Source organism: Malaclemys terrapin, chromosome 6 (assembly GCF_027887155.1).
Source record: "Malaclemys terrapin pileata isolate rMalTer1 chromosome 6, rMalTer1.hap1, whole genome shotgun sequence".
NCBI lineage: Eukaryota > Metazoa > Chordata > Testudines > Emydidae > Malaclemys > Malaclemys terrapin.
This window is the reverse complement of record NC_071510.1, coordinates 44,635,650-44,657,933: the sequence shown is the minus strand read 5'-3', so window position 1 is coordinate 44,657,933 and position 22,284 is coordinate 44,635,650. Positions and strand designations below refer to the sequence as shown.

Genomic DNA, 22,284 nt, shown 5'->3' with positions numbered 1-22,284 from the left:
TAGCTGGCAGTGGTCTCTGCAAATCCTCCCTATTTACAAGACCACATTGTCTTTTCACATCCCACAGTGAGGGCAGTCAGGACCAAGGGTCAGAGCTGGGTCAAACCTGAGGCTGGGAGTAGTGGAGACGTCCATAGGTTCCAGGCCAAGGTCAATACCAAGGTTCAGAGTCAGGTTTCAGGGGCTGGGTCAGGAGATGAAGTCCAAATCAAGCTGTGGTCAAAGCCAGGAGTTCAGGAGCAAGGAGTAGGAATAGTCGTGTCAGTTACAGGAGAGCTGGGCTGGTGCCTGGACATTTCCTAAAATACCTTTTGAGTTTATATGGGCCAGGGAGCCAATCAGGAGCCATGAGGGTGCAGGCTGTCAGACCGCTGGAGGCTTCCCATGGTCTGTGTCCATAGCAGGTCATGGGCAAGTGGAGTGCAAGCTTGTGGCAGCATGGGGATGTCAGCTGCCTGGCAACTCTGCAGGCCTGGGTTCTAGACTCATGGGGCCTTACACTCACCAGTCAGGAAACACCCCTACTTCTTGAGACCCTATTTCACTATTGATTATATTGATGGGGTCTCCCTCTGAGCCTACCGCTACCTGCTCTGTTTATCGGTGAAAATTGCCTTTCTGGTAGTGTTTTGCCTTTCAGATAGGAGGGATTCATGCCCTCAAGGCAGGCCCCCCATATATGGTCTTTCACAAGGACAAAGACTCCCTCAGGCCTCACCCTAAGTTTTCTATGCAAGGCAGCTTCCAACTTCCTTGTCAATCTGTCGATTCCCCTCCCGATTTTCTTTCCTAACTCGCATTCTACGCCAGGTGAAATGAAACTTCACCGTAGATAGAACTAGGCCATTCAGGTACACACTTAGATTCTTTATGGTGTTTGAAAGTTTTAAGAGAGAACCCATATCATCCCTGAGACTAAGTGGGCCTTGGTCTATATCAGGACTTGTTACAATGTGGATATGAAAGATCCCACTAGACTTATTAGGGCTCAAATGGCCTCGGTGGCCTGCTTAGTTCACTTCCCAATATCAGAGATAGGTAGAACAGCAACATGGAGCTTGAGCCACACATTTATCACTTGCTGTTCCTTGGTACAAGCTTCCAGGTCAGATGCTAGTTTGGGTAGGGCTATCTTACAATCACAGTTCACTTCTTAAAAAACTAGGCAATTAGTAGTCACCAAGAGTGGAATCTGTGTGGAGAATCACTTGAAATAAGACCAGATATGTAACCTATAACAGTTCTTTGCAATGTGCTGTCCACACAAACTTCTTGCTCAGATTTTTTCTAAACTACTTCTAGCAACTCAAGTCATAATCCTTTCCCTGAAACCTTGCTATGAAACGTGTAAAATTCCTGTTAGAGCCAAGTGAACTATTCTTAACAAATAATGCACTCAAACAAAGTAAGTCCTATTAGCTGCTTCCTAATTATCATTAGCAAATTTTGATTTTTATGAAGTTACTGGATAGTCAAAATTGACTGCAGGCTTGTCTGCTCAGTGGGGTAATGCATACTGTGGGACTTTGATTTCTAAAGCACACTAACATGTTGCATATTAATTGCTTTGTTTAGACTAGGGGTGGGCAAACTTTTTGGCCCGAGGGCCACATGTGGGAGGGGAGTGCAGTATGCAGGAGGGGCAAGGGGTTGGGTTACAGGAAGAGTGCGGGAGAGGGCTCAGGGCAGGGGGTTGGGGTGCGGGAGAGGGCTCAGGGCAGGGGGTTGGGGTGTGGGAGAGGGCTCAGGGCAGGGGGTTGGGGTACAGGAGGCAGTGTGGAGTACAGCAGGGGGCTCAGGGTTGGGGGTTGGGGTGCAGGCTCCGGCTTGGCGCTGCTTACCTCGAGCGGCTCTGGGTTAGCAGTGGCACGCAGTAGGGCTAAGGCAGGCTCCCTGCCCACTCTAGGCCTGTGCCGCTCCCGGAAGTGACCAGCATGTCCGGCAGTGGCTCCTGGGGGTTGGGTGTGGCAGGACAGGCAGCTCCAATGTGTGCTGCCCTCGCCTGTGGGTACCACCCCCAAAGCACCCATTTGCCGTGGTACCCGTTCCCAGCCAATGCGAGCTGCGAGGGGCGGTGCCTGCAGGCAAGGGCAGCGTACGAAGCCCTCTGCTCCCCACCACAAGGGGCTGCAGGGATGTGGTGCCGTCGCTTCTGGGAGCAGCACAGGGCCAGGGCAGGCAGGGAGCCTGCCTTAGCCCCACTGCGCCACGAGGCTGGCAATCCCGCCGGCCGAATTGAAAGCCCTGACGGGACGGATCCGGCCCGTGGGCCTTAGTTTGCCCTCCCCTGGTTTAGATGCTGCTGCTACGCTCTGAAGGTTTGCTCACATGCCTTAATGTAGTACTGTTTGGCAAAGGAAACTTTTTTCTAGTTTACCTGAAAAGCTCTGCTCATAAAACAGTTTCTATTTTTCATTGGTATTGTGGTTATCTGGTTTTTCAGGTGGGTAGATTGAGATACAAGAAGGCTGAGACTTCCTATGAAATTTTATAGTGACAGTTGGTTAGATGTGATTGAATCCAGGATCTTACTGTTTTAGTGTCCATTCGAGCCACTATATTATTTTTGAATTACATTTGTTTTTTTGACCCATGTTTCATTTGTATGTTGCTCATCTTGAGTCATTTTTCATTTTATATGTCTCTTTGTTAGAAGATGGTATGACATTCAATCTTTATAATGGACTCTGTAGGTTAGACTTCCATAAAAAATGAAATTAATATAGTGTGCTTACATGAGACTGTATTCAGATGTGATCCATTGCTCGCTAGCTGTACAAACAGAATTCAGTGACCTTAAGATAAAAATCTATTCCTTTTTTCTTAAAGGTATGCAGCCCCTCATGTATTCTGTTCAGGAGGCGTTAAATTCCAGGCCATGGTGGACTCGTGTTGGGACAGATATTTGTTACTATAAGTAAGTATGCCAACAAAAAATGGAGGTAAGCAAATCTGTATTATGTTGAAGATTAGAACAAAATCTAATTTACATGACTAGAACAAGCACAAACATGAAATGTATTGTGGTAATTTACTTTTAATATTTCTATAGCAAAGCAATTGTGTGGTTGGCTTTTTTATTTTTTTTTAGTTTCTTAGATGTTGACAAATGCTTTTAGAAAATTAAGTATTTTGTTAATGCTATGTTCATAAAATTTTCTGGGAAAATTGTATTAATTGAATAACTTGTGTATATAAATATTTAAGCAATTTGTATTAAGAATTTAACCTTAATACCTTTAATACCTCACATGTGGTATTGTTGACTTTCTTTTTGGGATCCTGTGATGGAACCTCTTTCTAGGTATTTACTCCTTGTTTATTGGAGAGATCTTGGAGTGTAAAACAGGAAAACTGCTTATCTTTACAAATGGCCCTGTCGTGGGAGGAGCTGTAGGGTCCCTGCTTATCATCCCTTCTGTTCAATGGCTGTCTGTTTTGGTTCCCCCTCCCACCCTCACCCCATTAAAATTTCCCAGCATTTCTACTCGAGTGCGTTTCTACCTGTAGTAGCAGCAGTGTACACAGCAGCATACAAATGTTGTAACCATCATCTGATCTCACACTTCTCAGAGCCAGGGGGTTTTCATATTATGTTCAGAAATGATAACCTCTGATGTAGTAAAAATACCTACAAATCTCTAACACTTTTATGTTGGTTTCACTTCACTTTTAGGAATCACTTTGCTAGAAGTTCAATTGCTGCTGGTGGTCAGAAAGGAAAATCCTATTACACAATTACATTCACAGTGAACTTCCCACACAAGGATGATGTCTGCTACTTTGCTTACCACTATCCATATACGTATTCGACTTTAAGGGTGAGAGAATCTTTGAACTGGATTACTTGGATGTCCATTTATATTACTGTATCTCTTTCCATAAGAGAATGCTGATTGCTTCCAAATATTAGTTCATAGATACGAAAAGGCTACATAAATGAAAGCATATATGTTGAAAAGAATAAAACACTCTCATTAAAAGTTCAAGTAAGAAAGGAATCAGTCTGTTACAATATATGTAATGAGTTTGCTTGTTCTTTAGAACAAAAAACTTCAAGAAATTTGACATGATCTTCATTTCCCCTATACAATATGTCTGATAATTATAGGAATTACAGCTATATCAGTAATTGACTTAGATGTTCCCTTCTCTCCCCTCCCTCCCCTCAAAAGGCATTGAAAACACTGACAGCAGGAGAGTATGGATAAAAGCTGACAGCTGGATATAACTCCCCTGTAAAGTTGCCTAGAATGACATTGTTTACCATGATCTAGATCTATCTCCCATTGAAGTCTATTGAGAGTTTTTCCATGGACTTTGGTGGGAATTTGATGAGGTATACATGGCTAAGATGATAGTGTCAAATTTAATCTAGGTTCTGTCTATCAGATCTTATCTGTCTACTTATACCTTGCTCATTATGGATGTATTTGAACTATTAAGGTTAAGATTACAAAGTATTAAAAAGGAGACGTTTTCAGGATAATGAATTGAGTAAAATTGGGGTGTTGTGAGGTTTTGTTGATGTTTGTAAAGCAAAGTGAGATGCATAACTAGAATGTGCTGCATTCGTTATATTAACAAAAGCAGATCTGGGACTCAACATATAGAATGGATCAATATTGAATGAGGCTGATCATTTGGGACCGTTCACAAACCAAGTGGCTGCTCCTTGAGGGAGTATCATTTGGTTAAAAACAGAATAAAAGGGTGGTGCATAGAAGTGGAAAGTGCTCCAAAAAAATTGAGAGACTCAAAACACTCTATACAAAAGAAAACCTTAGTCAGCTATAGATGTAGTGGAAACCTAAAAGGTATTTCATGGCCAAAGTAGTGATGGGAGAATTATCTTCTATACCTGGAACAATAAAAATAAAATACTTAAATAAATCTTTATTTATCATATACAAAATTGCAAAGGACTTAAGTACCTTTTCATCATTTTGGGGATGAAGATGCATCTTCAGAAATTGGAATCCATGCACAACCCTCAGCAGATCTATTTTCGACAAGATACTCTGTGTGAGACCCTGTCTGGGAACAGCTGCCCTTTAGTCACTATCACAGCCATGCCGGAGTCGAATTACTATGAACATATCTGTCAGTTCAGTAAGTATAAATTCTCTCTGATCCACTTAAAATTATGTAATGTTACCTCTTTCTAAAAATGTTAATGCTTCATTTGTCTGCAATTCTTGGTGGGGTCCTTACTGTAAAAATAGCAAAACTCAGTTTTATATTCATGAGATTACCACTGGTAGGTCTGCTCACATTTACAATTTGCTTTTGTGTTTAAACAAACAAAAAAATCTCACCTGATTCTTGAATTGTTAAAGATAAATTTTGGACCTGCATGTTTTCTAAACATGATTTTTCTTTCTTAAAAAAAAGTACTGTCAACTGCCAAACAAGATTTATTCTTATGCTAAACTTTTAAAATGTTATTTCAAGACAGTCCCTAATTCCTCATTCTTTAGTGTTCTTCATGATCTCATAGTAATTCTTTTTAGTGGAAAAATGTATTTTCCGTGGAGCCCATTTCATAAATCTCACATAAGGACTGTACCACCATATGACCCCCCAAAGCATCCCATTTTTTTCCTGAATTTCTCTCCCTTATGAAGAGAGGAATTTGAATTGTATCACGTAAGTTACCAATCATCAATTCTTTTAACAGATGGTGTTTATGTAGTTGTTTTTTCATGTTGCATTAAACTTAATCCATTGAGGCACTTGTGTAACAATCAATATTTATGATTAAAATCCTGTCATAAAGATGCAAATGCACTGGTACATTATTTTTCAATCACTATCCACCAACTTGAGCTACTTATTGTTTTGAAACTGTTTTAATTTACTTGTTTTACATCTTGCTATTTTTGTGAATGCTTCTTTTAGGGAATCGTCCTTACATTTTCTTATCTGCTCGTGTACATCCTGGAGAGACTAATGCAAGCTGGGTTATGAAGGGAACATTGGAATATCTTATGAGTAATAACCCCACTGCCCAGAGTTTACGAGAATCCTATATTTTTAAAATTGTCCCTATGCTCAACCCAGATGGTGTCATCAATGGAAAGTAAGTTGAACTCTGCTCACAAAAGTACAATTAATTAAAGATCTTTCTGTATCTTGTAATAAAAACAATGTCTAAGTCTTAAAATCAAAATGCAGTAGTTTTCCAGAATTAACACAGTTAGTATTTAGGCTCGATTTTTTTCATAGTTGGATTTTTAGTCTTTCCATTGGTTTGCTAGTTAACAAAACTACTATAAACAAATCTTACTGACAAAATATTTTCCCACTTTTCTTTAGTCAAACATATGTACTAGTAATTTTAAGAACCTCCATGATCCAGACTATGAAAAACTTCCTTTTATATACTGTCTGTTTTGAGATGGCACTTTTTTCTAAGAATTAACTGTGGCTTTAAGTCATAGCCCTGGGTACAAGCAGTAACATGAAATTTAACAGGGAGGCTTATGCCAGTGAGAGTGGAAGAGGAAGCGCAGCGTACATAGTGATGGGGCCATAGACTCATCTATGTCATGTGTACCAGGTATGCAACAAATTCATTGGAATGTTAGAACACTACTGCAGCACCGTTGTTGGAATGGAGGGCTAGCAATGAAGTAATTAAAGTATGAGCCAAATATGTAGCATAGGTTAAGGTTTATATACTGTAATGAATCCGGATTTCTCACAAAGCTGTCTTCTAGTACTTTTTTGTTGGTGAAGAGTCAGAAGTGTAAATGTATTCCTATACAAGAAGGTAATGCTGTCTCTCAGTGTTGATTTCTTTGAATTTTACTATGAAAATATTATGTTCTCAGGATAGTGTTTTTGTAAATTGCATTTATAAAAATAAGTACCTTCACAGAACTTGCTTTTGCAATATGGTTTTCCAGAACATATTTTATCATAGTTTTACATGTACGCATGTACCCCTCACAAATATCTCTTGGTAGAGAAATAGATAGGATGTGCAGTTTGTCTGCCCTAAACTCTCAACTTCTTAAAGTCCCCAGATTTCTGGTTTAAAGAACACCAAATTGACACAATTTTATATCTTATTAACTAAGCCTAATAACTAAAATAAGGTTTATACAAAGATATTTCAAATAATTAAAAATAAAGGTCAAAATCCGACAAATTTTATACAGTCTCATCCAAAAATTAATAATCCTTACATCTAATGCAAGAAAAGATGGTTTATAATCTCTGTCAGATAGAAGGGTGTTATTGAAGTCAATTCAATATTCAAACACTTTGTCAAAAAAAAGACTAAAGCAGGGGAAAAACAATTCCCAATTTAATTCACTAAGGCTTAACCACAAGGTTCCACACTGCCATTCTTTAATATTAGTATTGCCACCCAGTCCCCAAAGGGATGGTCACAGATGTTTCCATATCATTTTTTTTAATAAAGAGGTCTAGGAGAAGCTCAACTTACTACATTCGGCTACCAAGAATTTAGGTGGAAATAGTTTTCTGAGGTTAAATCTATAACTTCTCTTTAATTAGTAAACATGACAGCAGGTGTGACTACTTGCTCAGAAAGTTTCTTAAAGGTGCTGATATGTGGCACATAAATGGCCCCTCTGGGCTTCAGAGTTGCTCAGTTGTCCCCCCTGCCCCCAGCCATACTTACAGACAGTCCAGCAATCACTCACTGGTTTAAACACTCATGCTAATGCATGAATGCCAAGGATATGTCTCTGCAGATTGAAAACCAAAAATCTAAAATAAAATACTTAAAATGTCTGTATGAATTTGTTAAACTTACAGTACTACTTAAGTCTTTCTGAAACATTGCTTGCTCTAGACACTGATCTTCCTGATTTCTGTTAGTCTTCTACTAGCTAGTTGGTCTCCTCAATGCTACCAGGCTTGCCTGTGACAGGTCTTGTATGTTGGCTGATGATGGGTTCCATATCCCTGTCAATTGTCAGTCAAAGCAGGGGTGTAGACAAAAGCCTTGCTTGAAATCATATGGCTTCTGGAGTTGTGATGGTGTATAAAGGGTACATAAGTTCTCTTTGAAGCCACTATTTTAAAGGTTCACAGCCATGCTTCTTTCTTGATGATCTGAATAAGATTCCATTGAAGTTACCAGGCTTCCCATCCAATTACATTTGATTTGATCATCTTAATGGAGATCGGGATCTTTCCACAAATTAGCAAATTGTATGAAGAATTCTAGAAGAATTCAACAGATTCAGCAAATCTATAACTGAACATTGCTGACAGTTGACTGTCTATTTAGCAGTTCCAAAATATCAAATTGAGCAGACAGATTATGGTCACAAGATCATGAACTAGACAAAAAGATTGAACAATAAAATCATTGACCATCTTACAAAAAGGCTATTAACTTTTTTTAAATTAGAACTTATAAATTTGGAACTGAATCTGTTGACTTATCACACACATTCAAACATCCAATTTTCACAACAGATAATTTTACTTCCTCTAATCTCAGAGCAAGTAAGTATGCAAATATCTTTAAATAAAAATTTACTTTAGCAGTTCCAAAATATCAAATTGAGCAGACAGATTATGGTCACAAGATCATGAACTAGACAAAAAGATTGAACAATAAAATCATTGACCATCTTACAAAAAGGCTATTAACTTTTTTTAAATTAGAACTTATAAATTTGGAACTGAATCTGTTGACTTATCACACACATTCAAACATCCAATTTTCACAACAGATAATTTTACTTCCTCTAATCTCAGAGCAAGTAAGTATGCAAATATCTTTAAATAAAAATTTACTTCCCTTTAATTTTATCTGATCCAAGTAAAATATATTAGTAACCATTAAATTAACTCTTCTGCAAGAATAAAAAATGTTCTGAGTACAAACTTGAATTTAAATTTCACTTAACCTCACAAATTGAGTAGTTGTGTCACAGGCAAAACTTGAATTAGTGAGGGTAACTTTTAAAATAAAAGGGAGGATATATTGAGAGCCATACATTTCTTTATAAATTTGTCTTTCATAGCCATCGCTGTTCTTTAAGTGGGGAGGATTTGAACAGACAGTGGCAAAACCCAAACCCAGACCTTCATCCCACAATTTACCATGCCAAGGGCTTACTACAATATTTGGCTGCTATAAAACGTTTGCCTCTGGTGAGTATGTGTGTTTGCCCAAAATAGGCATTTCAAAATCATTTTAGCTTTTTGTATAGATACTGTCTCGCTCTCCGTAAAAGAAAACACATTTATAGGTCCTCGCAACTGCTTCATATGCTTACAAATGTGACTTGGAGGGTTCATCAGAAATTTCTGGAACTATTTCCAGTTGTATTGAACGAGAGCAATCACTTTGGTTAATGCTGCAAAAATATTTAGTTATAACACCCCAGTTTTGATTCTTGAGCCTTTCAGTACTGCATATCTAGCATTTGTTTGCAGGTGTTGTTGAGTTAGAGGATGGAAAAAAGCCTCATGTTCTGAACATCAGAGTGGTTCCCCCCCCCCCCGCCCCCCCCCCCCCCCCCCCGTTAAGGCAGCTGTAGTAACAAAAACAGTTTGAATTCAGAAAGTTTTAGATATTCTGCGTTGCTAGATTTGAAATTTTCTTTGGAAATGGCTTAGTTTTATGAACTCAATCAGCAATTTGGAACATATGCAATATGCCTAAACTTTACGTTGGTACTTATGTTGTACAGTATATGTGCATAACTACATGAGTCATTTTGGCAGGATTGGGGGCTTAAGTGCAATATTAAGTATATGCATACATCACTTTGAAACCAATGAGATGTCCTTGCAGAATCAGGGCCCAATGGTCAAATCATGGTGTCCGTGTAGGGTTTAATGTGGAAGGGAGAGATGGGATTCTCCCAGCCATTTTCGGTCTTCCTCTTTCCACTCTTCCCCTTAGGAAGTCCAGAAGAGAGGAGCTCTAATCCTTATAGGAGGCACATGAGTGTAGAGCTCTTCCCTCAGCCCATGAACATTTTCGTTTTACTTTTCCATATGCATTTGTTAGCTATGCATATAGACCTCTACCCCGATATAACACGAATTCTGATAGAACACGGTAAAGCAGTGCTCCGGGGTGGCGGGGCTGCGCACTCCAGCGAATCAAAGCAAGTTCGATATAACGCGGTTTCACCTATAACACGGTAAGATTTTTTGGCTCCCGAGGATAGAGTTATATTGAGGTAGAGGTGTATGTGTAGCAAAGTCTTCCTTAGCTGTGTGGTTTGAGTTCAGGAAAAATTTTCAGTCCATCAAAAATATAGTGTGTATGCAGCTTTGAAAGGCTCATAACTCCATTTAACCATCTTATTTTTAGTAGAACACTCAAAGGTTCTATAGCAGGATTCTTTTTATGTCAATTTTTTTAACCCCAGCCATTACAGCTGTAGACAAAGTTTAAAAAAATTGTTAAATAGGGTTGAAGAGTAGTTTCTTTCACTCTCCTCTTCCTTGTAAATAATAACTGCACAGATTGAGTAAAACACAAAAAAAAAAAAATAAGAAAACCTTTGGCAAAGACCAGTTTCTGTCTGACAGATGAGTTTCAGGAAATTGAGTGAATGAGAACAGGAGTTTGAACGGGATACCACTCTGAAAGCTTAACTCTAGTTACTGGTTGTTGCTATTGCTTCTGCTGTGATAAATATGTTAGTCATGCACTCTCATAGACTTTAAGCTCAGAAGGGACCATAATGATCTTCTAGTCTGACCTCCTGCAGGCCACAGAATCTCACCCACCCACTCCTGTAACGAACCTCTGACCTACGTTTGAGCTATTGAAATCCTCAACTTGTGGTTTAAAGACTTCAAGATGCAGAGAATCTTTCAGCAAGTGACCCATGCCCCATCTGCATAGGAAAGTGAACCCCCCCTCCTTTCCCCCCCCAGGCCTCTGCCAGTCTGCCCTGGAGAAAAATTCCTTCCCGACCCCCAAATATGGCGATCAGCTAAACCCTGAGCATGTGGGCAAGACTCACCAGCCAGACACCCAGGAAAGAATTCCCTGTAGTAACTCAGATCCCACCCTATCTAGTGTCCCATCACAGGCCATTGGGCATATTTACCGCTAATAGTCAAAGATCAATTAATTGCCAAAATTAGGCTATTCCATCATACCATCCCTTCATACACTTATCAAGCTTAGTCTTGAAGTCAGATACGACTTTTACCTCCACTATTCCCCTTGGAATGCTATTCCAGAACTTCACTCCTCTGATGGTTAGAAACCTTCATCTAATTTCAAGTCTAAACTTCCTGATGGCCAGTTTCAGTTTATTCTGAATTTGCTGAAAAAACAAACTATGCTTTCTTCTTAATAAACAGGTTGATTGTATAATGTACCTTTCATTTGCTAATGCTGGTGTTTTAGTATGTGTAAATGAATGCAATTAGGATGAGAGATGAGGAAATATATAAAACTTTAAATTATTTGATGCTGTAGCCTGTTTTAAAACATTGCTTTTATTTCTCCAATTTTTGTAGGTTTACTGTGATTATCATGGTCATTCTCGTAAAAAGAATGTATTCATGTATGGCTGCAGCATCAAAGAGACCGTGTGGCACACTAATGTTAGCGCTGCCTCTTGTGACCTGATTGAGGACCTTGGTTATAGGGTGAGTAAAAGTTAAACCTTCAAGTAAGTTGTGAAAGTGTAATTATATCTTGATTTCCTCATGTTGTTACTTCCCACCCCCCAAGTCAGAACAGTGTTAATCTGGTGTAAAATGAAAAGGTGCCTATGTACTTATGCTTTGTCAAAGTATTCATCCACAATAATAGGTAGTGTTTGCTTGTCCCTAGGCTATGTCATTCTCTAGGTACAGGAGATGGTGTGGGGCATTTGCAACATACGACAATTTATGCTTTGGGATTTGTGCAGTAAGCCACCTACAGGTGCACAGATAAGTGTTACTGAGTAATATAATTTACTCATAATGCTGGCTCTAAACTGGAAAGTAACATTTGATTGCTTTAACTTTTCTCTCTCTGAAAAGCGCCATGGGCAACTTTATTTCCTTGTTTATGCTGTTTTTAAGCATGAGCAACGGTGTCATTATATAGAGCAGGGGTCGGCAGCGTTCGGCACGCGGCTCCCCAGGGTAAGCACCCTAGCGGGCCAGGCCAGTTTATTTACCTGCTCTTTTGGCTGATCATGGCCCCGGGCCAATGGGGGCGGCGAGAAGCCGCACGGGCGAGGGATGAGCTGGCCGCGGCTTCTCGCCGCCCCCATTGGCCCGGGACGGCGAACCGCGGCCAGTGGGGGCTGCGATCAGCCGAACCTGCCGCGTCAGCAGGTAAATAAACTGGCCCGGCCCGCCAGGGTGCTTACCCTGCCGAGCCCTGGTATAGAGCATGATTACAGTCTCCCTGTGCAATTTGCATGCACAGTATAAAAACAATTCCCTGACTTCCATAATATGTAACAGACTATTTTTTTCAGATATTTTTCAAATAACTTCCACAACTTTGTGTACGCACCATGCTGCTTTACAACATCTATGCCCACTTAAAACGATCACTATTTTTATGTTTGTGAATGTTCTTGAACATTGTTGTACTTAAAGTACTGCACAGGATCTTTTCAGGGGGAATAAGGCAGAATGCCACATTTATTAGTAATACATGTATTCATTAACACTGTATTATATGCATATAATATATTACACTTACGCGCACACACACACACACACACACACACACACACACACACACACACACACACAAACCCATTCCGTCTTGTTGTTACCAATTAGTTGCTCCCCTTAACTGCACTGGCCAGGTGAGTTAGATGGGGGAGGGGGTGGAGCCGGGCTTCTGCCGATCTGGATCGATGCTCCCATGTTGACAAGACGAGACCCGGGGTCCTCTGCAAGACACCTCACTTTTATAGCAGCTTTCCTCTTATGCAAATCTATAACAGATTTAAACTTTTTGTCTGTGTCCATTGGTCCTTTGTGCTGCTTTTTTTTGAGTGTTGTCCCAATGCTGCAAAGAGGGTGTTTCCAAAAGAAGGTGCTTGCTTCTAACCCCCGAGGCCATCAGTATGTCTGCTTGTCTTTAATGAGCCCACTTGACACGTTTTATTGTCCTTGGGTCTGGCTCCCAGCCCCTCTCCAACAGTTGAGGCTGTCTGGAGGTGCTGCCTTCCATGCCTTGCTCATCCACACCTCATTCATTCAACAGGGCAATTGATTAAGAGTGTGGGGGGGGGGAGAGCTCTTGTTCTACTGCTAGCAAAAAGAAATTTTTCTTCTATCTTATTCTATCCTTAAGGGCTATAATATTATACCAAGGGCAATGCAAAGTTTCTAAATGAGGCTTTGATACAAAGTCCCATGAAAACAGAGGTCACACGTGGGTAGACCCACCACAAGGTTATATGAAGAGGCACAATGTAAAGTCATATGAAAATTATCAGAGATTGATCTACAACATTTAATAGAATAATAGTACTCAAATATTAAAGAACAGGTATATCATTTGTTTACCTTTTAAAAAAGTCAGTTATAGTATAGATATAATTACCTCAGTATTTGTAGCATTGCATATGCTTTCCTACTTTCTCATATACACAGAATACCTCAGAAATACTACACGTACTAAGAAACATTATTTAATTGGTTTTATTATCTAAGACAATTTGGAAGTGTAAGGGTGACTGCTGTAGTGGGGGGAAAAAAGTAAACTTCTGAAAACAGAAAAGCATTCTGGAATCTAGGAAGGTATTTTGACAAAGTAATCAGTAATGTTGTGATACTTACTCTGTAACAGTAGAGCTGTGTATGGTTCTAACAGAGTCCAGGGGTCTAATTATAGCTCTTCTTTCTCTGCCTAGCTTCATGCAAAGTTAATAGAGTGCCAGTCAGAGGAATACTCTTTATATTTCAGGGAGTGCCAAACAGTTGGATTAGATCACTGTCATGTAGCCAGGAAGGGGAAACAAAGAAAAACACCCAGTTCCCTCTGAGAAGGAGGGATGTAGACAAGAGAGTCAACAGTCATAAAATAATGACAAATAATCATTCATTTGACACAGCTGATTATTCTTCTAATTAAACAAAGATAAAACAAGACAAAATATTTGTCTATATTTCATTAAACAAAAATGAAAGGTAGAAGTAATTCAGCTTTTCAAAACAACATTATTATTAACTGGGCTAACAAACTAAGCAATATTTTAGTAGATTATTTTGAAAAATGTTAAACTATGAACAGAATTATAAATCCATATTTTAGTATAGCAAATACTTTTGTCATACTCTTTATTCACTTCATTGATGGATTTAGATCAGTTATTACAGGCAAGGCTAGTAGCATTGCCTATTATTAAGGCTGCTGAACACTTCCCATTGTTAGATCCTGCTTTCACTTGCTTACAAAACTTTACCCATTCCATCTGAAATTTTCCATGAGGATTTCTGCCTCATCTTAATTATTTTGGAAAATTTCAGGCTAAAGAGTTGAGCCATTTTTGATAATGAAGCTAGGGAAAATACATTCTGCTCATATTAAATTTGCGAACTTTTTTTTTCTTTTTTCTTAGAAACTCCTATGCAGGAGCAGAATACTGAAATTAGTCAGGGGATGGCCTGTGTGTCAAGGCTGCGACTTTTTCTGATCCCCCTGAAAATCTGCCCAAGTTATAAACCTCTGAAAGAGTGCAATTTGCACATGTTTAACAAAGATTTGCTAGAGTTTCACAACTAAATTTCCAGAAGATTCCATGAGCACTAAGCGTGCTCCAGTCTGGGACTGTGAGGAGATTAGCAGAACTGTCTCTGTAATTGTGACTCTGGGTTGCTGCAGCCTGTACCAGGTACAGACCCTGGAACAGAAAGCAGGGAAACTCTCTGGCTCTATGCCCCTCCTGCTGACACTTAGGTAGCGTGGAAGAGGCACCTTATCTGAATGCAGAGGGAGCAAGAGCTAGACCTGGTGGGAGATTGGGAATGGTAGGGTTACCATATGTCCGGGTTTCCCCGGACATGTACAGTTTTTGGATCTTTAAATAGCCGTCCGGGGGGAATTTGTAAAAAGCTAAAAATGTCCGGGATTTCCCCCTGGATGGCTATTTAAAGACCGAAAAGCGGCTGACAGGGCAGCCGCGACGGATTGAGCCGCTCACTTGGGGCCTCCCCAGCAGCAAAAGCTCCTCCCCCGCTTCCCCCCCTCCCCTGCAGCTTCAGCACGCCGGCAGCACTGCGTGGGGCATATGCACCCCCCGCTCCCGGCTCCACCCCTTCCCCGTCCCCATTCCAATCCTTTCCCCAAATCCCAGGCCCCGCCTCTTCCCCCGGGTGCGCCACTTTTCCCCTCCACCCCCCTCCCTCCCAGACTTTTGCACAGCAAAAGGGAGGAAGGAGAAGCAGAGCGCTCAGGTGAGCTGGGGGAGGGGGGCGTGGGGAGGGTCTGCCTGCAGCAGGTAACCCTGGGGGCGGGGTGGGCGCACAGGGGAACTGCTCCCCACCCCAGCTCACTTCCGCTCTGCCTCTGCCTGCTGCCTTGAGTGCACAGCCGCACCACTCCACTTCTTGCCCCCTCCCTCCCAGGCTTGCCGCGCGGACATCTGATTCGAGGCAAGCCGGGGGGTGGGGGGCGGAGAAGTGGGGCGGCTGCACGCTCAGGGGAGCAGGCAGAGCCTGGGGTGGGGTGGGGTGGGGCGGGGCAGGGAGTGGCAAGTCAAGAGACAGGGCACAAGGGGGTTGGATGGGGCGGGGGTTCTGGGGGGGCCTGTGTGTGGAGAGGGGTTGGAGCAGTCAAGGGACAGGGAGCAGGGAGAGGGTTGGATGGGTTGGGGGTTCTGGGGGGGGGGGGCGCCTGTCAGGGGGTGGGGGTGTGGAGAGGGATCGGGGCAGTCAAGGAACAGGGAGGGTTAGATGAGTTGGGAGTTCGGGGGGCAGTCAGGGGACAGGCAGCAGTTGGATAGGCGTGGGAGTCCCGGGGATGTGGATAGGAGTCAGAACAGTCAGGGGACAGGTAGGGAGTGAGGTCCTAGGGGGACAGTTAGGGTGGGGGGGTCTCGGGGGGGGCAGTCGTGGGCAAGGATAAGGGAGGCTTAGATAGGGGGTGGGGCCCCAGGGGCAGGGGCCCTGGGAGAGGGCGATCAGGGGACAAGGAGCAGGGGGGGTTGGATGGGTTGGGGGTTCTGTGGGGGGCAGTCAGGGGGCGGGAAGTGGGAGGGAGTGTCTAGGGGGCGGGGCTACCCCCCACGGAGTGTCCCCTTTTTTGAAAGTTCAAATATGGTAACCCTAGGGAAGGGGAGGGAATAGATTGGAATAAGGAGTCTGGGGAAGGGTGGGGGTTGGGACTGGAGCCTGGCAGGGTTAGGATATGAGGGGAAAACTAGGAGTTGGGGTGGAGGGAGTCTACAGTTGGCTGGGTAACAAGAATCTGACTGGGAGCTGGGTGAGAGGAGACTGGAACTAGGAGCCAGTGGATTGGAGGAGACTGAGACCCAACTAGGAGCCAGGGGGAATACTGGCACTGTCTGGGCAAGGAGACTGGGAACACTGAATAGTTATTCATTACGTGAGCACCATTCATCTTGTGCACTGAAAGAGGCAGAGGTTGTGTGGAAAAAGTAGTATATGATCATGTAATTAGACTGTTTCATACTGCATGCGTACGAGGGGGCTGGATTAAGGTTGCATGGGTAGCCTTAATTCTGGAAATTCCTTGAATTTGCAGCCATAATGTTCTTTTAATGTAATTTTTGCTGTGTAATATTTCCCAGTGAATTTGGTGTATAAATCTATTTGATAAGGATTTTTAAATTAAGCATTCAAAATAACTTTTTTTGCATGGTCACAATGACTATAAAATAATCTTTCCTGAAAATAAGCTTCTTATTGTGTAGTTTCACTGCCACCTTGTGGCAATCACAAATATATACAGGCTTTTTTCTTTTTTACTTTGATTTTTTTTTTTTTTTAAAGGAGGCCCAATATCTGCACCTGTTTGCATACCTACTTTTTTCTTCACAGTTGTGCTCACCGATCAGGTGACTGCACTTGTTAGATTCATAACTAGCCATTTACATGTACAAACAGTTATGCATGCTTTTTGGTGCTCAAACGTGGAAAAAAAAATAAATCCAAATGCTACTGGATTGTTTCCCTTACAATTTCTTAGCTGTCTGATTATTTACAATTTCATTATCCACCTCAGTCACTTAAATCTTGTCTACACTATGAAATTTTAGATACTTGCACCAGTTTTAGTAACAATGTAAGTATTGTTATAGACCAGCCTCTTGAGTTTTTTGACAAGGGCTGAAATGTCTGAGCCGAGTCTATATCAGCGCTTGAACCATTTGCTAATGAAAATGGGTACAGAATTTTTATAGAAGTGCAGTGTGTCCATATTGCTAGCAATGGAGAGAGTAGTCCTATCATATGGCCAAACAAATTAAAATAAGTTGAAAACATATAACTTTTTTGCATCTATCACATGCAGCAACATATTTTTGACTGAAGTGAAATCATTTCTGTGAACTTTCCAAGAGTGAAGGATAAGAGTCAAAGAGAAAAAGACCTGCAAGTGAACAGCTAAAGTTAGTATAATATTTTTCAGCTACAGAAGAATTGAAGATGCCAAATACTGGTTAGCACTTACATTTAAAATATGAGGTTTTGGTGTACATATAACAACAGTTGAGATTTGTAGGGTGAGTGGTTAGCTCTGGCATAATTTAATACAGCTGCTCCCAGTTTTCTTATATTTAAGGACAGGTGCCTTAGGTGATCACCTGATATTTGAAAAGCTATTTTATTAGGTAGGATTTTCAAATCATGTATGAAAATCACTCTCAAGCATCCTTGTTTAAATAAACCCTATGTCAATATTATTTCCCAAGAGGCATAATCCTAATGCAATTTATCTATACAATGTACTCAGTGCTACAGAGAGCTGGGCTGAAATGTTGCTGAATAGTCTCTCCATAATAGTGCCTTTTTACATACCTTTTTACTCTAGCGATTTTGACTATTGCTTGTAGTTTATTAAGTTCGAACAAATTATATCATTTAAACAAGTCACCAAGTCCATATCAAGTTGATGTGCTGTACATGTGAAAAATAGAGGAATTAATTTAAAGGCACATTTTTCAAATAAAGCCCCGGTTCAACATAAGCCTGATCCAAAGCTTTTTGAAGTCTATGGAAAGACTCCCATTGACTTCAGTGGGCTTCGGATCAGGCCCAAATGCTTACACATATGTTAACTTTCAGCCTATCCATGTTCAACAAAGCTCAAATGATAAACTTGCACTGACTTTAAAGTTTAAAATTAAGCGCACATAGTTAAGTGTTTTGGGCCCCAATCTAGCAAACAATTGAAACATGTACATATACACTTAAGCCTGTGAATAGTTCTGTTGAAGTTGAATTTATTCACATGCTTTAAAGTTAAACATACACTTAAGAGCTTTGCTGAATCAATGTCAGAAATACTATATAGTATTTTAAAATACAGAACCTCCTATACGTTAGACTATTGAAACTGAATATTAATTTAAATTACATTTCCCTTTTACACTTCACTCAGCTGCAACAATAAATACAAATTAGTCATGCATATAGTCCAATCTTTTCTACTAGACACTTCACGTTCTATTTTTTTATGCACTTGACTCACACACGATCTTAATAACTGGGTTGCAAACGCTACCAGGGAATTTTTGAAGATGGGGGAAGAATGAATCGGTTGGGGTTCTTGGCTTTTTTTTAAATAATGAAAACGTTACTTTGGATGGATTTTGCAAAATCTTTCTTCTTTCTTTTTTTTTTTTAAACTGGAATTTGAGATCTGAACTGTCTGATTAATATACTGTGTTTCACATTTTCGTAAAAACAAATTGAATCTCTTTCAAATTACTATCCTATAGACTCTTCCTAAGATTCTCAGTCACATTGCCCCAACATTCAGCATGAGCAGCTGCAGTTTTGTAGTGGAAAAGTCCAAGGAATCGACAGCACGTGTAGTTGTCTGGAGAGAGATAGGAGTACAAAGGAGCTACACAATGGAGAGCACGTTATGCGGCTGCGATCAGGGCAAATATAAGGTAAAGAAACTAGATGAAGTGAAAGCCTATGTGTGGATTGAGTTTACCATTTACATTGATATCACTTTCCAAAGCCCAGCTTGTCTGTTTTTAAAAAAGTGAACATCCTGTTATAGGGCTTTTTACATTATGTTGCGCAAAACAGTCTATTTCAATGTAATGTAGATTCCTTCATTATTCGTTTGGATCTGTCATTCTAAAAATGTAATTTGCATGTTCGGTTGATTATTAATAGTCTTGTTAATATGGACAATCAGTTACCAGTACATTGAACTATTTTAATACAGACTTCTTGGATACATGACCATTAGCCAGCTTTTGCAATGGGGGGAGCTCTCCTCTTGGTACAATCTGGACTTATCCACCAGACATTAGGTAATGTTGCCTCCAGAATTCTCCACCATGGCAGCAGAAGGAGGCAGATAAAGCCAAATATTTTCATTCTATTTTAGCAGCTTGCTGTTCAGCAGTGAATAAAATTCGCCTCCTTTCCTGCCTCCCTCCCCCAGCCTGTTTCCAGTGCAGCGCAAGCCTATTGCCCTATGCCTTTTTTTGCGCAGCAGTTACCCAACAACCAACAGTTGAATATTGCTAAAAAGTACAACCAGTAGAAAAGAGTGGATGACCTGAAGCCTCCATCTTCTTCCCCTTCCCACAGTGCCTCAAACATTGCTGCAGGCTGAAGCAGAGAGGCAAGCTGAAGCAGGCTTACAAAGTACATGAATGCCAAAATATCCCACACAGTAGCTTCTCCTTTTTGCAAGCAGACTTCAGCCATGTTGAACAGGTGGACCAGAAGGCTGCAAACCAGGAAGACAGTAGACAGTGAGGTATAATTATCCTATTCCAGCACGCCAAACCAGGCTCTCTTGGCCTATTGACAAAGCACACATCTCAGCAGGCTTCTCAGTAGGCCCATATAGAGTACATTAATTCCTACTTCGTACTAGGTACACAAGTGTCCCTATGATAGGTTGGTTCCAAAATATTTCCTGACCACCTTCTGTGGTCCTGAGATGGGGATGCTTTTAGGGTTCCGATCGATAATAGTGCATCCAGGAGTCCCACAAACCAAAAATCTTCAGAATACTTTTTAGATAAATAAGGTAAAGTATGGGATGCCAAACTGAAATTTTAAGAAAATTAACTTCCAAAGGCCTCAGATCAGTCCTCAGGTAAAAAAGAGTAGAAATCAAATGGAAAATCTATCCAGTTGAGTCATACTGAGAAATCAGTTATCCAGAAAGGAAAACCCCTTCATGCTTATTACAAACCAACCAAGAAAATCAAATCCCTGCACAATAATATTTTCTTTGGAGTCAGTGCAATGAGAGAGATTTCCATCTTCCTATGAAGGCAAAGAGGACATCTGGGATGCCTGGCCTCTAGAAATGCCGACACTCTCGTTCTGAGAAGGAAATAATGAGATTCATCTGGCAGCTTAAGATCAATTGATAGAACAAGAAAGAGGCAAAAGTCTTCCAAGAAAAAGTACAGAAAGAGTGTGTTCCTCATCCAACTTGTCTTCTACTGAGAAATGAGTGATGTCAGGATTTCAGATGAATGAAGTAATGGTAGAAACATAAAAAAAAAAAATCTCCATTCAGTGCTGAAAAAGGAAATTATCTTCCTAAAAAGAGGAAAGATCCTGACAGCTCAGACCAAAAGGCAGACACATTCCATCAAATATCTGAACAGTATGATCTTCCCCCTCTCATAACTTTAGAAGCATCACCAAATTCAAATGTGAGTATCTATCAAAGCTTAAAGAGACGCATTCAAAAATTCTATTCTGTGTTGAGGGAAAAGATGGCGTATCCTTGCTAGAGATGATGCAGAAGTAGCCTCCCTTCTAAAGAAGATGAGTATCCCATCAAAATATGAATTTTTACTCTGAAACCCCACTGACAAGAAGGTGGAATCCTCAGTCAGGAAGGAAGTAAAGTCCATTTTATTTGAAGGTTTCTTATCTGAAGTTGAAATAATCCTTGAGAGAAGTGTGTCTGGAGACAACCTTGTTTTAGCGGATTCAGTGAATTCTCTACAGTGTGTAGCTAGATCCATGGTCACAGCTATTGCTAGAGTTATCTGGGCATGGAAAATGAATGCCCAGGCAAAACAACTAATGACCATGTCTGAATGCTCTGGATGAAAGCTATTCAAAGAGCCACTGTATAAGATGATTATTTAAGCAATAGCAAGAGGAAAACTACCTACCGTCAGTAACTTCAAGACATTCTAAAAAGGTAATGTAATCTGAACTACAGACACTACTCCTTTTCATACTGGCAAATACAATTGACAGATCATAAACACTTTCTCAGGAATATGGCTTCACTATTATTGGTAGAAAATTCTTAAGGTCTGGGAGTCATGATACAAACTCAGAAAAGGGAAAGTTTTTAAAGAAGCAGCAAAGATTCTTTGAACAATAGAAGTACTTCTATATGAATGGCACCCAAGTTAAGCTCTTGAAGATGCTCATATCTTACATCAGCCTATTCTGACTAAGGTTCTGAGAACAGTGGGGGTGGGAGGGAGAGCACATGACTAGAAATACTACCTCACTGGTCCAGGAGCCCCTTGTTTTCCGGTATTTGACATGGCAATGGAACCCCTGGTGAACGTACCATTATAGGAAGACTCTTCTCTGCCAAAGGCAATCATTTTCCTGGCCTCTGGTATCTTGAAACCAGTTGCCTGAAATCTGAGTGCCAACAACAAAGTAAAAAGGGTTATTCATCCAAAGCAGTCTCCCCCATAGTTATAGCAAAGAAAAAATCATGCAGCACATTAAATGCCACATCTGAAAGAAAAAATAATATATATTCGTAAAGAACGGAATATAGTATGAGACTTCATCTAGCCCAAATTCTACACATCCAAAATTACCTCCTGACAGCTGAGCCTGGGTTTGAAAAGAAACTCTATAATGATTATAAGAATTATATGTAATAGCAATTGCAAAAATTCAAAGGATCAGATTGCAGAACAGACATTTATTTTCCCTGCATCCTTAATTAAACTAAACCGTACCTTACTCCATCAACATCCATATGAAACAATCTTTGCTGACTGAAGCAGACTTTTGAGCCCATCACTTTCTAGAAATCAAGAGAGTATTCACTGTAGCAGTAACTTTGGACTGAAAAATTTCAGTTTGGCAACTGTGCAATACTGCTCTATGAAAGAGTTAAGTATGATAGTTTCTATTCATTCT

General features: G+C 40.6%; 1 protein-coding gene across 3 annotated transcripts in view; it reads left to right on the top strand.

Annotated features, from left to right (window-relative positions):
* AGTPBP1 (ATP/GTP binding carboxypeptidase 1) overlaps positions 1-22,284 on the top strand; it is a 128,311-nt gene that overhangs the window by 69,437 nt on the left and 36,590 nt on the right. For all 3 annotated transcript variants that reach the window (XM_054032072.1, XM_054032070.1, XM_054032073.1), the window contains 7 exons: positions 2,830-2,917; positions 3,677-3,821; positions 4,959-5,112; positions 5,902-6,082; positions 9,015-9,144; positions 11,485-11,616; positions 18,888-19,064. In XM_054032072.1, the coding sequence (XP_053888047.1) occupies positions 2,830-2,917; positions 3,677-3,821; positions 4,959-5,112; positions 5,902-6,082; positions 9,015-9,144; positions 11,485-11,616; positions 18,888-19,064 (1,007 nt within the window). The remainder of the gene's footprint in view (positions 1-2,829; positions 2,918-3,676; positions 3,822-4,958; positions 5,113-5,901; positions 6,083-9,014; positions 9,145-11,484; positions 11,617-18,887; positions 19,065-22,284) is intronic.